This window comes from Alternaria arbusti (assembly GCF_024043155.1).
Source record: "Alternaria arbusti strain BMP 1465 chromosome Unknown scaffold_8, whole genome shotgun sequence".
NCBI lineage: Eukaryota > Fungi > Ascomycota > Dothideomycetes > Pleosporales > Pleosporaceae > Alternaria > Alternaria arbusti.
In genome coordinates this window covers 1,602,156-1,618,164 of record NW_026249948.1, presented here as the reverse complement: position 1 = coordinate 1,618,164, position 16,009 = coordinate 1,602,156, and the positions used below count along the sequence as shown (strand labels likewise).

Genomic DNA, 16,009 nt, shown 5'->3' with positions numbered 1-16,009 from the left:
GTGTGGGGCTGTTGCCTGGTGTGTTCACAGTGAAGGCGGTGGTATGGAGGCGCTGTTGCCTGGTGTGTGTACAGTGAAGTTGGTGGGGTAAAGGCGCGGGAAGGTTGGGATAATGAAAGGTTGAATGCAGCTTTCGACCGGATTTGCATTGCTTTCTGAGTGCATGCGCATCTCAGCCCACGCGACGAGGCTAAGACCACATCGATGACAATATCTCTTCTTCAGCCACCCAGCCAAGCCGAGTCAAAGCCAACGAAAAGATATACGTATGTTGAGGGTCCCGCCGCTCCCCCAACCGCTCCCGTTAAGAAGCCCCAACCTCGAGAGGGGTCTCATTCCAGCCTTCTTGTCTTGACACCTTCGACCACGCGGTGCCATGTGGTAGGGTGTCTCAACAAGCGGGCTGAGACGAGACCCCTCTCGAGGTTACTGGTCTGATACAGACCCCTTCGACCTGGGCGCCCAGGTACAACAATTCTCTCTTTGGAGAATGACATCCGTGATGGCCCTTTTCTTAGGACCATCGCGTCCGGAGTGGTTCTTCTTTGAAGACCACCATGAGCTGCAGCGTTCCTCTCTGGGAAGCTTCGTGATGTTAGCAACTGGTTGTCTTTCTCGGAGGTCGGGAAGGACAAAGGAGAGAGAGAGAACATACCTCGCACTCATGTCGGCAGCCCCACCTCTCTACCAACCAGCCCGGTCAAGAGCGTCCCTATAATATCTTTCCTACCGTGTACACCCGTTTCGTCTTCTTACGGGATTGACACAACACCGACACACACCCCTATCTGTGTCTCTCTGGTCTTTTGCCAGAGTCTCTTCTCTTCTCTTCGACAGCGGACCTCGTATGCAATGACTCCTCTTTGGGTAGTCACCATACACCTGTGTCATGTCAGCTCTCCGTCCCAAATGTTCAGTGGAACAGGTGGAAATGGGGAAAGGTAAACAAGTCATACCTCACCTCCCGATGTTGAACAGCCCCACCGCTCTGCCAACCGGCTCTTTCAAGAGCCTCCCGCTACAGGCCCTTCCTACCGTGTAAACCCTTTGGGCGACCCACGGTCCAGGTTGTAGCGCTGGTGTGTTGCACACCCCAGAGATGTGTGTTGATGATGGTAGTTGATGTGAGGGGAGGGAAGAGAGAGATGCTGTAGGGGCAGATATATATGTATGAAATGTGTTTGCTAAGAAGAAAGACCGCGTGCGCTTGACTGTCGGGCGGGTGATGAAGATTGTGATTGTTAGTGTTTTCTTTCGCGCTTTCATGACAGGTGCGAGTGTGATTGAGGAACCGACTAGACATGTTGAAAGAACCTTGGAAGGCTAGAAAGTAAAACTTCGGTATAGAGAAGACTGGTACTACGCGTAGATGTCCCTAAAAATGACGAGAGTAGCAAGATGCGTGCCAGACGATGCCAGCATCGCGCGTCCACTGGCTGCGATGGTGTACTCTCGCGCCGTTCGACCGGAGGATCAAGCTTTCTGTATGTGAAGCCATATCGCTCCTTCTGCACTTTCAAGGCTTCTTCCTTCCTTCCAACTGACCAAACACCGTGGTTTTGACTGACTTGGCGCTTCACACCCCTCACATGACGTTCTTCAGTCAATGGCTTCCACACAAGGTGCGCGGTTGTTCGGCGCCGATCAGCCTCGGCATATGGACAGCCGAACGCTGGACCGACGTAGGCCCAGCACCAGCTCTCCGGAGCACTGGAGCTTGCACATGCGAAACCCAAATCCGCTCTCGCCCACATCAGCCACGCATTTTCGCTCTTCATCGCATTGTGGGAGCAGTCGCGTAGGTATCTTCTTGCTCTAGACGGGTTCTTCGGTCTTTGCATCTGCTTCTGCTGCCTCTACCCGGATTCTACGCGCGCCAGTCTATCCCACGCGACCCCACCACAGCTCCCACCATGTCAAACACGGCGGATTCGGTCATTGAGAAGCTGCCCAACACGGCTGAGCTGAAAGAAGATGTCAAGGCAGCGTCCAAGTCTTCGCTGCAGTCGCTGCGGGCGCTGCTAGCGGGAGGTGTGGGTGGAGTGTTTGCTGTTGTGGTCGGCCATCCCTTTGATCTGGTCAAGGTGCGCATGCAGACGGCAGAGAAGGGCGTCTACACCGGGGCTATGGACGTTGTGCGGAAGACCATCGCAAAGGAAGGACTGGCCAGGGGCTTGTATGCAGGTGTTTCTGCGCCGCTTGTTGGTGTAACACCCATGTGTGAGTACAGGAGGACCAGTATATGAATAACCAAGGCTGACATTGACAGTCGCCGTGTCCTTCTGGGGCTATGATCTCGGCAAGCAACTCGTATCCAGCGTATCCAAGGTCGAGAACAACCAGTTCAGCGTCGCACAGGTCTCCGCCGCCGGTTTCTTCAGCGCCATCCCCATGACCATCATCACCGCACCCTTCGAGCGCGTAAAGGTGCTGCTGCAGATTCAGGGGCAAAAGAACCTGGCGCCTGGCGAGAAGCCAAAATACGCTGGTGGCATGGATGTGGTCAAGCAGCTCTACAAGGAGGGCGGCATCAAGTCAGTGTACCGCGGCTCTGCCATGACACTGGCGCGTGACGGTCCTGGATCAGCTCTCTACTTTGCGACATACGAGACCGTCAAGCGTAGCCTCACGCCCAAAGACCCTGTCACCGGTCAGCCGGGGTCGCTGAGTATGGGCGCCGTCATGGTTGCTGGTGGTGCTGCCGGTATCGCCATGTGGATACCCGTCTTCCCAGTCGACACCATCAAGTCGCGGTTGCAAAGTGCCGAAGGCCGACCAACAATCAGCGGAACCATCAAGGGCATCCACGCGAGCGGTGGTCTCAAGGCTTTCTTCCCTGGTATTGGCCCAGCCATGGCACGAGCAGTGCCTGCCAACGCAGCCACCTTTGCCGGTGTAGAGCTTGCGCAAAAGGCAATGACGAAGATGTTCGACCGCGACGGCGAGTAAGGGATTCGCCACAGTCCTCCTACAATTTTCGGATTCGCTTTTCTTTCATACTCCATGTCTATCTCATGTTGATCACGAACGATTTGGTGGCATTGCATATGGCGTTGTTAGTTTTCGCCTCCGCGCTTAGATATAGAGCAAGGGGCTTTCTGGGCGAACTCCACCCTTCGTCCCACTCGCCAATAGATACTGTTCTCACATACCCATCGTTCCTACGTCCAAAGTACCGGTTTTGGGCGGCCATGTGTGGTCTGTGCAAGCCAGGGCCCATCGGAATGCGGTTGCATCCGCAGTCCACTCTTCCCGCCCAACCAAAAGCCGGCCAAGATGACAAAAGCCTTGCGCTCGCTACCGCTGTCATGGACCTGGTAAGGCGCCGGATGTAGACATGCAGTACTAGGTGCATACCGCCTTTGTTTGCTATACAATCCTCCGGTAGTCGCCACCACCCCCCGCGTCAATATGCCTTGCTTCGCCTTTGTCCTCGTCTATATCTCCCGTATTCGTACTGTATGTGTTTCAGGGATTATCGTGTCGATACTATTAAGAGGTGGACGGGATGTCCTGATGACGCGGGAAGATTAACCTCGGTGATGAATCGAGGTGTTGAGAGATACGACAATGGAGCCTGCGCGAACCCGGACGCCATCGATCTCGAGATCTGTTGCGCCAAAGTTTTCGCCCCTAATCCAGCACCCTGTGTCTTCTACCGCTGAATCAGACAAGGCTCATCCCATCTTTCTCGAGCACCCCTTCGAAAGACTGTCTCCTACGCTGGCAGCATATCCGCGCGTTGTCGAAGCTTTACAAAGGAGACGAATATCAGTCTATCCCGACGTCAGCGAAACGATGCAGAAAGCGCTAGGTCACCGTGCCGACTTCTTCGACGATTTCTCTTCGGAATCAGAATGGGAGGACAGGATGAGCAAAACGATGCAGAGTCCGATTACAAGCGAAGGGCCGGGTCTGAGAGACATTCTGTACGACATTCACGGCGATATTGAGAATGCGCAGCGCGGAAGGAATAGGCAACGCAGCACCATCACCTCGTTGCCCAGACTCGCAGATCTTGCAGATGTCTCTGGCTCTGGAACTGATGACAGTGGAACCGGCGATGAGCGAGCTTCTGGTCGAGGAACCAATCACGCACGAAAGATGTCTCTGACACGTCTGAACAAGGACAATGTGCGCCTGGTGGATAACAGGTCTATCAGGTCCAGTATCGACTCGCCGAGACACTCGTTACGCAGCAACATGTCTTTGCCCAACTCTCCGCTCATGGCATCGGTCAATTCAGCACCATTCAGTACATCAGGACCTCTCGAGGATACAATCACAGCCCTACCGCAAAGCCCAACGTTCGGCAGAGAACACAGAAGAACCGCGTCGTCAAACAGCACATCCGACAGCGTCCTCGCAGACTCCATCATAAACGCCCACGTCATGACCATGCGCGCCCTCGAAGCCTTGAGTTCAGACCCAAGAAGCATAGACCCGAGAGTCAGTAGCGACATAGCAAACGCAGCAGGTCGCACATACCTGCACTCCGCCTCCACAACCTCCTGGCCCAAATCCACCTCCTTCTCCGCCAACCGACACGTCACCCTCTCCCCTCTATCAACCGGCGATGGAGACCAAGACGACAGAGCCAGCCGCCACCGCACCGCACAAATCTACTCCCCCGCCATCAAATCACCCAACCCCTTCTCCGTCCCTAATACCGCTAATACCACAATCACAAACCCCGACCTCCTCATCCCAAAAGCTAGCTACATCCCGCAAAAACATGCTAGCATCCTAGATTCCCATCTCTCCGCCCTCAACTTCTCGCTCTCGAACCGCACGACGGAGGATTACACTAGGTTGAACTCGTGCTGTACGAGTGCGTTTCCGTTTGCAGATGAGCCGAAGAGCCCGTATGATGATCGGAAGGGGAAGGAAGTTCTTGGGCTTATGACGGGAACGGGAAATGGGGATGAACATGATATGAGGAGTCGGAGGGAGAGGAATGAGAGTGCGCAGGGGGTTGTGAGGGGTAGTGGTGAGGAGGGGGGACGTGGAGGTGGAGGTGAGAGGGGAGGGGTGAGTATGGAAGGCGACGGTGTTGTTGTTTTGGTTGGGTTAAGGAGGTGGACGTGGGGTATGGGGAGGGGGAGGTGTGCATGCGCGTGTGGTAACGCGGACGAGGAGCAGGATGGTTTGTCGGGCAGAGAAGAGAAGGTGGCCAGAGTCGTCATTCCAACGTACGCCTCGTCTTGGACGCCGAAACACAGCTATACCAAGAGCAGCATCAGCAACTGCAACAGCGAGAAGAGAATGGATCACAGCCCCAAGATGAAAAGGAAAGAGCGCTCCGCCGACTTCGATGACGAAGCTTTCGCTTTTGCGCTCAGAGCTGCGAATCGCGAGTTGGCGGGTAATTGGTTCCGGAGGACGTTTAGCGCGAGGACGTTGAGTGGGATACACGTTGAAAGAACAAGTATGCGATATCACGGCAGCGAAAAGGCCAACGAGGATCGCGAGATTCATCCTGCGCTTCGCTCTCCACAGAACAGACACGCTGCAACTCCTTCCTCAGACGACCTCCTGTCCCTATACAAGAACCCCCAAACCGGACGAAAGAACTACACGTGGATATCCTGGGCCAGACGCAACCCACAATCCCCCCAACCCCCAACACTCCACCTCACATACTCCCTCTCCCGCCCCCGGATCCTCCTCGTCATGGGCATCCTCCTGCTTATCAGCCTCCTCGCAGCCGCAGCATGGATTCTAGTTGGTGCCGGCGAAGGGAAATTGGAAAGAAAGGAGTTTAGCCAGAGAGTCGGGTGTGGGATAGCGATTGCGGGGTTTGTGCTTGCGGTTGAGGCGTGGGGGTTTGGGGGGTGGGTTGCTTTTTCTTGAGAGGATGGTGGAGGAGGTGGGGGATGGGATGGGATGGGGAATGGTGGAGGATTTGGGAGATTGAGTATTAGAAAATTGAACGCGTGAATTCGATACAGGGGATAACAGAAAGTATAATGTCTTGGAACTACCGGATTATTATATGTCGATGATATACCTTTAGGTATCTTTAGATCCCCTATGCTTACCCTGCGTCCACTTCGCAATACTAACAGACTTGTCACCACCCTTCTCATTCTCACCCCTCTTAACCGGCTGCCCAGCACAACTATTCGCACAGATCCTAATAAAAGTAGTCGCAGAATCCGAGATGAAACCATTGATTGTGCTATATAGAATGCAGCTTGAAGACTTGAACGCAAATGCTGAGCAGTTATTTAACTCATCACACCGTTGACGGCAGACGTCTGCGTTCGGGACACCGCCAAGTGCGAGGATGACTTGAGAACCGGCGGCGGGGATGTTCCCGCAGCGAACAAAGTAGTTGTCTTTGCATTGGGAGTTGTTGGCGGAGCAGGCGTTGGAAAGTGGAGTGGTGAATTGTGGGCAGTTTGGGTATTTGACACAGGATACTGTTGGCGCCGCGGGGACGCAGACAGAGGGAGTAGGGGTTGGAGTCGTGGTTGTGGTGGATGTAGATGTGGATGTTGCTAGTGTTGTAGGCGCGGCGGTGGTTGCTGGGGCGCTGGTGCCACAGTCGCGGTTGTAGTATGTAAGACCAGTTCCTTCTCTAGGGGTTATGTTGGTAGCGGTGATGGGTATCTGGGTCAAATAGCATTGATACGAGTTAATGATGAAACCGCCGCATCTGTCCTCGGCACGACACTTGGCTAGGCAGTCATCGACTGTCGTCAATGGCGAGTTTGCTATGATTAAGAGATCGACGGTGTCGAAGCCCTCCACGCCACAGAGTTCAGCGGAAGATGGAGAGGATGAGGGTGTTGACGACGAGCTAGAGACTGTTGCTACAGTGGTTGTCGGGGAGCTGGTCTCGCAATCGCGGTTGTAGAACGTTACACCAGTGCCTGGCCGAGGAGTAATGTTTTCAGCAGTGAAGGATACTTTGGTTAGAAGGCATGAGCTCTGCCAATGTATGAAGCTAGCGCATGTGCTCTCGGCGCGACATTTCGATAGGCAGTCCTCAGCGGTTGTGAATGGTGAGGAGTTGAGGATCTGGATGCCAACAGTATTGGTTCCTTCGACGCCACAGATTTTGATGGCGGACGAGGACGGTGAGGGTGTTGACGAAGTGGTCGTAGAGGTTGCTGTCGCGGAAGTTACCGAAATGTCAGATGACTCGCTTGATGGAATCGACATAGAGGTTGATGTGGATGAGTCGCTGGACAATGAAGAGCTTGAGGTGGTGCTGGTGGTCGTTTCGCTAGTAGATGTCGAGAATTCAGCTGGAGTAGAAGAAGAAGCGCCGATGGAGATGGAAGTCGACGGGCTTGAAGCGGTGCCGGCTATCGGTTCGCTGGTCGATGTAGAAAGTAGAGTCGAACTAGAGGACGAAGCGCTGCTGGAGCTGGAGCTGGACGAGCTGGAAGCCGAAGACCTAGCAGAAGACACAACAGTATCGCACTTTCCGAATCCAGCCTGGCAACCCGTTCCACAGTATGCGCTTCCGCTACCGCAGTACGAGTACTGCGAGCAACAGTCGCCGTACTTCCCACCTGAGCATGTCATTCCCGCCGGAGATGCTCCATACGAAGTTCCACAGCGAGCGTTGGTAGTGACCTTGACCTTTGTGCCAGTAGCAGAAGGTGCTGTCGACGGAGCTGTTCTGGTCGAGGTAGATGTACTGATGCGGCTTGACACTGTCGAAGTACGCGCTGGCGCGACGACGCCGTTACAAGTACCAAACGACGACTGACATCCAGTTCCACAGTAGTCTTTCGTCTTTCCACTGCATGAAACATTAGTCAATCGTCTGCGAGACCGAGGCTACATGGCATACCAATAGCCGTATTGAGAGCAGCAATCACCCCACTTCGAGCCTTTGCAGGTCATGCCGCCGGGCAAGGCATTGTACGCGTTCCCGCAGCGCGCATTTGTCGATACTTTGCCAGCTGCAAGCGTTATCGCTGCTGAAAGGGAGAGGAGGAGGGTCCAGCGCATGGTGGATGGGATTAGGAATTAAGGGTTATGCTGTATTAGAAGGAGCGACAGATTGACGACGAGCGAAAGAATGACTGTTGGTGAGGTGCCCGTAGAGAGTGAGACGAGTGACTTAACAAGAGTTGGGCGCCGCATAGCTATATACTCATCTTTCAGCTGATGAGTATGTGCACACCAGATAGCAGTAATAGTCTAACATTAGAGCCAAAGTGGCTTGCCCGCGTACCTGCATGAAGCCCACGATAGCCTCACGCAGGCGTTCCCGAAAAGCCACAAGCGCACTCATCGAGCTCCCTTCTCAGATGGATATCGACTAGGCAGGCGGTAACATCAGACCATAAACAGGACTAGAAAGCCATCATGAAGAAAAAGACATTGCGCACGATGAAGCTGATGAGGGTGAGCGAGTAGCGCAGCGGGTGATTGGCGCGACCCCTGGAAAGCACGTGTGGACGCGTTCTGGACGCAAGCCACACAAGAGCGAGGCCGCACCACGACTCACGATACTTGTTGCGATCGGCCGCCCCGGATGCGGAGGCGTTCCGGGAACTAAAGTAAAGAACTTAAAGGCTTCACATCCTACAGGGTGTGCGCTATCATCTCCTAAGACACTTTTGTATTATTTCGTTCTCTACTATACTCTCAAATCCGTCTCAGCCCTCCACAATGACCGGAGATCACGAATACGTTGCCGTGTTGATGGACTGCTCATGGAAATGCCATAAAAAAGTCTTTAAAGTGGTGATGCAGAAATTTGATTTCTCAAATTTCTGCATCACCACTTTAAAGACCCCCAGCCTTCCAGGTCCCCATTCCCTCCGCAGTCCAACACCCGACACGCTAGGCAGGCAGGCAGGCAATCATCATCACCTCCCCATCCTCTTCCTCTTGAGCCCTCTCTCTTATGCAAATGAAGTCTACACCTTTCCCTCATTCTTCTCTCAATTGGCGATGGATGCGTGCATTCCGCGTATCCGTATCCAACAGGATACGTGCAATGCACGCACCCATCGCCAATCAAGAGAAAAATGTTCTTGCCGGTTGGGGATCCAGGCGAGATATCGCGCTATACTCTTCTCCCAACTACGAGAAGGATGTTTGTGCTGCTTGCGCATCTACGTCGATATTGCGCTGCGCTCTTCTCTTAATTAGCGATGCAAGTGTAGCATTTCCTTACTCCTGTTGAATAAGGAAATGCTACATTTGCATCGCCAATCACGAGAAGGACGTTGTTGCTGCTTGGGGATCTATGCGAGATATTGCGGTAGACCAGAAGGGGTGTGAGGAAGACTGCGCGGTGACCATGACCCGACTTTCCCCCCAGGTTCATTCCACATCGCTGTTCGTAGAGCCGGTGACAGATCCAACTCATCCACTAACACCCTTTCCCAGCCTCGCCCAGGGATCCTCAACAAAGCTCGGTAGAAAGTATGCCGTATCTCCATTCTCCATTCTCACGCCGTGACGAAGTGCATTCAGTTCGGCCTTGGAGATTGGTGGACCGCCGAATGATACCATCTCTGCCGCGGTTGGGTCGCCCGACACGGCAAGGTTTGATGTGCTCTCGGTGGCAGCCGGCTTCTCGGGTAGGTTCTGACCGCGAGCTAGAAAGGCAGCGAGACCGGAGTCGGCGGGTTGGCTCTTCTTTGCTTTACCCGGCGCGTTGTGGTGGGGTTGCGGCGCGGGGTTTGTCAAGTCGGATACAGCGTCGGATGCAGCGTCGTCAAGGTTGATCTCGTCTTCGTTGGCGACTTTCTTCGATCTGACACCCAGTTTGGTGGAGTTGGCGCCGCTCGCATCAGGTCCAGCTTTGGGCGAGGCGGCATGGTCAAATTTGCGTTTCTTTGTTCCGCCGAAGGAAGCGAAGCCCATGGCCGCTGCGATCTCGTCGTTCTCGTCGTCGTCCATGGTGGAGGATTGGTCGTGACTGTTGAAGAATTGGTCGTGACAGCCGGAGTGGAATTACACATAGGACCACGGCGCCAGCGCCAGAGGTATCAAGGTCATCAGCTTGCGCACGGATTTTTAACAGACGTCGGCACCTCGGGGCTTGGCAACTGTCTCCAACGCCAGCGACCCACTTCAATCAGCACACTACTCCAACGCTACAACGGAGATCCACACTCCGAGCCATTTCGTCACTACCATTCTATACGCGTGTGTACCATGCGTTGACATGCGGAAGAACTATCACACCTCGCTCAATCGCACAGCGACGATCTCCACTCCGATGGAGAAGGTAGCATTGTCGGGGTGTTCTTGCTCCGCATATGATGTCAACCGGCACTTGGGGACGTGGTATGCATAGTCGGACCGCGGCTTCGGGATAGGCGGATGGATATATAAGCTTTGATGTGAGCCTTTGGTGATGGCTTGTTCAAGCCATATTTTTATCCTTGGATTGTCGAGATGAAAGTCGCGACTCAGGTGTTGTTCGCTTCGTTGGCTGCGGGCTCTGTGCTGCCGAGAGGGGGTGAGAGCCATAATGGAAGTGCGATTGCGGACGGCGACTTTGTCTATGTGGATGGATTGAGGCTGTATAATGGCGATGGATTGTACTATCTTACTGGTAAGGACATCTTTCTATCCCCTAGAAGTTGTGGGCTAATTTATTCAAGGCATCAACTACTGGGCATGCATGAATCTTGCCGCAGGTCCAAAAGCAGGCGGCAACTACTCGCGTTTGGTTACAGAGCTCGATCAGATGGCTGCGAAAGGCATAAACCACCTCCGCATCATGGCTGCTTCAGAAGGGGCACCAACACCCCAGCCCTTCAGGATGAACCCAGCGCTCATGGAGTCACCCGGCCAGTACAACGAGGACGTCTTCGAGGGACTTGATATCTGTCTTGCTGAGATGTCGAAACGCGGCATGCGCGCCACCATGACGCTCAACAACGAGTGGCAGTGGAGCGGTGGATTTGCCCAGTACGTATCATGGGCAAACAACAACACTGCGATCCCGTATCCATCAAGCTGGAACCAGACTGCACCGCCCCAGCGCGAAACCCCTGGCACGGGATGGGGAAACTACACTGTCGAAGGCGTCAACGCAGCTCCATACGACGATTTCACTTCCTTCGCCAACCTCATCTACAACAACACGCAAGCCGAGCAATGGTACAAAGACCACATCAAGACGGTCATGTCCCGACGCAACACCGTCACAGGCCGCCTCTACACCGAAGACCCAACAATCATGACCTGGCAACTCGCCAACGAACCCCAGCCCTCAGACCAACTCGGCTACACAGGCCCCTACAACATCTTCCTCGAGCCCAACCCCAACGACCTGCTCTTCCCCTGGGTCGACCGCATCTCCGCCTACATCCGGTCCCTCGCCCCCAAGCAGCTCATCAGCGTCGGTCTGGAAAGCAAACAAGGCGAATACTACTTCAAGCGCGTGCACAACTTCTCCACGGTCGACTACGCGACGACCCATTGCTGGGTCCAGAACTGGGGCGTCTATGACATGTACAACGCCAGCGACGCGAATCTAGTCGCTGCCCAGGACTTCGCGCGTGACTTTATGAAGAACAGCAGTCAATGGGCCATTGACATTGGTAAACCAGTTTTTCTGGAGGAATTCGGCATGGCAAGAGATAATTGGGTGAATGAAGACAAGGAATACCCTTATCTGAGTGATGCAAGCACGACGCACAAAGATGCTTATTTCACGACGATTATCGGAGCGGTTATGGATGAGTTTAGGAATGGGGGTGCGTATGTTGGGACGAGTCCGTGGGCGTATGGCGGGATTTGGAGGCCGGAGACGCAGAAGGCGAATGAGTTTGGGATGGTTTGGGCAGGGGATCCGCCGCATGAGAGTCCGGGGTGGTATGATCTTTATGATGAGGATCATGCGATGGAGATTGTGCATGCGCAGCAGAAGATGATAAGCTTGTGGATTGAGAAGCAGGGAAAGAATGAGACGGGGTATTAGTTGGGGTAGGGAGATTGTTGCTCTTCGCTTCGTTTGGCATCTTACGGTTTTGTATATCTATTCAATCTCTTCCACTGCGGATGAAGATGAGCTTATTGAATACCACATTCCCATCATTCGTCTTGAAATATCAAACATACACATCAAATTTCCCTCTATCATACAACCCCCTGTCCCTCTTACAAAAACCTCGACGGACTACTCTTCTTCAACACCAACGGATGCCGATGCACACTCGGCATCAACCCCAAGCCAATCGCCCTCCGAATCGCCTTCGCAACCTTCCTCTGATTCTTCGGCCTAAGCCCCGTATCCTTGCTATGCTTAACCCTCCCCATCTCCGTCATATACTCGCTCATCATGGTAAAGTTCTTATACTCCAATATCGGATTTATGCCCAGCACATCAAACGCGTCTTGCTGCGGCTTCTTGCGCCCGTACTTCCACTTCTTTTGCTCGGTGCCGGAGAGGTCGTGGGGGGCGTACACGTCGCCGGGTTGCCATTTTCGGTAGATTTGCCGTTGGTATTGCGCCGCGCGGTCGGATTCGAGGACTTCGCGTGGCATGTTGGCGGAGAGGCCCATGGTTGAGGCCATGCCTGTGAGGGAGGGGCCGGTGCGCGGGCGCGCGGTGTTTGTGTTTGGGGGTGGGCGGGCGGCGGCGGTGCTGCTGGCGAGGATGTCGAGGATGCCGTCTTGGGGGCCTGGGCGTGGTTAGAGGGTGGGAGGTGTGGTGGAGGAGGGCCGTTGGAAGATGGGGTCGTGTTTATGGGAGGGGAATTGGGCGCACCTTGCTTATGGGACCCGGTGGAGAAGTAGCGCATGCATGTCGTGCTTATGGATGGCAGTGGCCGCAGTGGTAACCGTGTTATCGACATGTTGGTGGCTGTGGTGGTGTTGGCGTCGTCGTCGCTGCCGTCGTGACTTTTCGAGATGCGGCCTCGGCGGTCGGAAGTTGACTTTCTTAGCGCAATTGGATTTCACAGCAGGCAGGAGCTCCCGCAATTGCTCCCCTCACTCTCCGTCGCCGCCACTGGATCCCGCTTCCATCCCGTCTTTTTCGTGTATATACCGTTTGTGCGCCTTCCTCTGCCCCATGGACGCCTTCTTCGCCTAGATACCCTTCCCACCGTGCGCCAATTGCACGCCCAACCTACGTCACCACACTTTTGTCCTGCGCTTAGCGAACGTCGCCGCCGCCATGCCCTCGCATCTGACCCGCGTCGTCTTCCGCAACATCATCGCCAACGAGCCTCTGCTATACCGAGGATGCCGCTACCGAGCCGTCCGACCCCGCGTCATCACCCAGCATGGCGCCCGATTACTTCCCCAGACGCAACGGCGGACTTTCTTTGGGGAGCTGTTCAAGCAAAAGCGGAAGCTCAAGCCTGCAGAAGCGCCGCCGGGTCTGAATACAATGGCTGAGGTTTCGTATAAGCGGGCGAATGACCTCAGGCCGCCGGCACCGAAGGATGTTGCGGATGCGATCAAGGAATTCTTTGCGCAAAGAAAAGGGACGTTTGAGGACTGGCATGTGGGGACCGCGATTGAAGCTCTCAAATATCTGCTAGAGAACCCAAGAGAAGACGGGAAGCCATGTCTATATCGGCAAGACCTCGACAATATTCTGGAGAAACTACTGGACACCTCGAAGCGACCGGAAATTTTAGGGAAAGCGCATATGGTCTTTGGGCGGCTCCTGGTCGATGAGCTGGCAAAATCCGAGGAGCAAGAGCTCGAGAAAGCTGGAGAGAAGAAGACGAAGGAATTAAAGGTCCCCTTTAAGATGTACATCGACTCGAGGCGTATCCAACTTCTATCCGCGTTTGGTGCGGCTACTGAAGCAAGGGATATCGCGATCAACGCGTTCAAATACGACAAGACAGCGAATGCCTTGATACGTGGCGCCGTGGTCTCTAGCTGGAACACAGTGCTTGGAGGAAGCATCCGGGAGAACAGTCTGACCGAGGTCTCGAAAACGGTGGATGCTTTCACAGAAGCCTCAGTTCCATTGACCAGGCCTGCGCAAAATAAACTAGTAGCATTCTACGCTGAGCGTGGAGATCTGGAACGAGCCAAATCTTGGTACTCGCAACCCGTTCACACCAAAGTCGGCCACCAGGTTACGCAGCCATCAGGCGGCACCAGCTCTGCTCTGCTAAAGGCCTGCGCCGCAGCAGGCGATCTTACCTACGGCCAACAGGTGGTAGCGAGCATGCTCAAGGTTGACATGCCCTCGAAACCCGAGTGGGATGCAATCTTCCTCTGGTCTGCTGCTATCGGCAAAGGCCCCGATGAGATCGCTCGGATGATCAACGTACTGATTCGCAGAAATGACGAAGCACGACAAAAGGATCCTAAAGTCCCTGTAATCCGCCCAGATACCGAGACCATCAATGCGTTGGTAGAGCATTGCATGTCTAAGCAGGATCCGTACCTGGCGGAGCGCTATATTGTACTGGGAGAGAAGTTTGGCATTCATCCCGACGAGACAACTTATACGATGCAGATGCAATACCGCATCTCTGTCGGCGACCTCGATGGAGCCAGATCTGCCTACTTCAACCTGCAGGGTAGCTTTTCTGGGGACGAGCGCAGTGTCGCAGTCATCAACCAGCTGATCCAAGCACTCTGCGTATCCAAACAGCATCATTTCGATGAGCTGATGGCCATGGTGGACGACCTGCACGAGCGCAAGGCCAGCTTCACCCCGGAAACTGTCGCAGCCCTGACGCTGTTGCATCTTCGTAGGGGCGAGATCCACGACGCCATGGATCTTCTCCAAGTGCACGCTCATCAATACTCACCAGAACAGCGGACGATCATCCAGAAGGCGCTTTCCATGTTCATTCTGGATGGCGAGACTAGCACCGCAGATGCTTGGGATGGCTACCAAATTTTGCGCAACGTGTTTGTCGAGACGCCCAGAGAGGACCGGATACCAATTATGAACGGCTTCTTCGCCAGGAACCGTTCTGACATGGCCTGCCACGTCTTCTTCCACATGCGCAACCACGTTAGCCCGACTCACACCGCGACAAGAGACGTCTACGTCACAGCCTTCACTGGCTTCGCCCGCTGCCAAGATGCCGAGTCCCTCGAACTGGCACACAACCAACTGAAGCTCGACCTAAACGTGGAGATGGACACCAAACTCCGCAACTCACTCATGCTCGCGTACGCTGCCACTGGAGAAAACCGCAAAGCCCTTTCCTTCTGGCGCGAGATCTGCAATTCAAAAGAGGGTCCCACATACAACAGTCTCGCCATCGCCTTCCGATCAAGCGAAGGCATGCACTTTGGCTCCGAACACGCCAAATCCATCTGGAAGCGCTTGAAAGACCAGGATGTCGAGATTGACAAGAATATTTGGACAGCGTACATGTGCGCTATTGCGCGGAATCATAACCATGATGAGGCGTTGGCGCTTGTGGAATCTGTGGAGGAGGAGTATGGGTTTACTCCTGATTTGCAGATGTATGTTTGATTTCTCTTACATATTGTACCCGCCGACTTTACTAACGATCGATTAGTCTAGGTAGCTGGTTCAACTGCACGGCTAATATTGAGAGGCAAACTCGTGTCGAGGCTTGGATCAAGCAGCATTATCCCAAGGTGTGGGCTGAGATGGAGGCGCTGGGTCATTGGGTTACGATGGATGGGTTTGGGTATCGCCAGTATAACATTAATCGCGACCTTGACCCGTAGAGCGGCGCGGAATGGAGGAATATGGTAAGCACGCCACGACTCGGACATCGACATTGAGGGTACTATAGGATTACGGTCAACCGCCGTATTCCGATTGCAAAAGGTCTTAGGCCATGCGCTTTGCGCCTTGATCAAAACATTCCATTCGGCCAAGCACACCTCGTTTTCGTCTTCGTTCGTCAGGGTCTCGCCTCTCTTACTTTTCACTCGCTGGCGCTCCGTTTGTCGCCCGGAGCGCTATTCCACCGCTCTCTTGCGATACACAAAATCTCCCACCCCTCACCTCCTGCTTTCTCTCTCCCGCTCACCCCTCACTGACTGGGTATCCATTTGTCGCCCGCCTGGCCTTCGAGCGCCTTCCCACCGCTCTCTTACTAGGGATAAAATC

At 54.2% G+C, this 16,009-nt stretch overlaps 7 protein-coding genes across 7 annotated transcripts; 5 read left to right on the top strand and 2 right to left on the bottom strand.

Moving 5' to 3' along the window:
* Positions 1–1,913: 1,913 nt before the first annotated feature.
* Positions 1,914–2,949, top strand: J4E86_006928 (uncharacterized protein; the record flags this gene model as incomplete). The annotated part of the gene is made up of 2 exons (XM_051447450.1): positions 1,914–2,220; positions 2,270–2,949. 2 exons carry the CDS (start codon positions 1,914–1,916, stop codon positions 2,947–2,949), a joined length of 987 nt encoding a protein of 328 aa, XP_051301935.1.
* An 849-nt stretch (positions 2,950–3,798) lies between these two features.
* J4E86_006927 (uncharacterized protein) lies at positions 3,799–5,788 on the top strand (the record flags this gene model as incomplete). The annotated part of the gene is made up of 2 exons (XM_051447449.1): positions 3,799–5,670; positions 5,726–5,788. 2 exons carry the CDS (start codon positions 3,799–3,801, stop codon positions 5,786–5,788), a joined length of 1,935 nt encoding a protein of 644 aa, XP_051301934.1.
* A 1,281-nt stretch (positions 5,789–7,069) lies between these two features.
* On the top strand, positions 7,070–7,726 carry J4E86_006926 (uncharacterized protein; the record flags this gene model as incomplete). The annotated part of the gene is made up of 1 exon (XM_051447448.1): positions 7,070–7,726. The coding sequence occupies one exon, from the start codon at positions 7,070–7,072 to the stop codon at positions 7,724–7,726; it is 657 nt and encodes a 218-aa protein (XP_051301933.1).
* Positions 7,727–9,339: 1,613 nt separating this feature from the next.
* Positions 9,340–9,879, bottom strand: J4E86_006925 (uncharacterized protein; the record flags this gene model as incomplete). Its single annotated transcript, XM_051447447.1, has 1 exon — positions 9,340–9,879. The coding sequence occupies one exon, from the start codon at positions 9,877–9,879 to the stop codon at positions 9,340–9,342; it is 540 nt and encodes a 179-aa protein (XP_051301932.1).
* Positions 9,880–10,380: 501 nt separating this feature from the next.
* Positions 10,381–11,914, top strand: J4E86_006924 (uncharacterized protein; the record flags this gene model as incomplete). The annotated part of the gene is made up of 2 exons (XM_051447446.1): positions 10,381–10,540; positions 10,590–11,914. 2 exons carry the CDS (start codon positions 10,381–10,383, stop codon positions 11,912–11,914), a joined length of 1,485 nt encoding a protein of 494 aa, XP_051301931.1.
* Positions 11,915–12,093: 179 nt separating this feature from the next.
* Positions 12,094–12,791, bottom strand: J4E86_006923 (uncharacterized protein; the record flags this gene model as incomplete). The annotated part of the gene is made up of 2 exons (XM_051447445.1): positions 12,094–12,617; positions 12,704–12,791. 2 exons carry the CDS (start codon positions 12,789–12,791, stop codon positions 12,094–12,096), a joined length of 612 nt encoding a protein of 203 aa, XP_051301930.1.
* Positions 12,792–13,114: 323 nt separating this feature from the next.
* J4E86_006922 (uncharacterized protein) lies at positions 13,115–15,400 on the top strand (the record flags this gene model as incomplete). The annotated part of the gene is made up of 1 exon (XM_051447444.1): positions 13,115–15,400. One exon carries the CDS (start codon positions 13,115–13,117, stop codon positions 15,398–15,400), a length of 2,286 nt encoding a protein of 761 aa, XP_051301929.1.
* Positions 15,401–16,009: the final 609 nt, after the last annotated feature.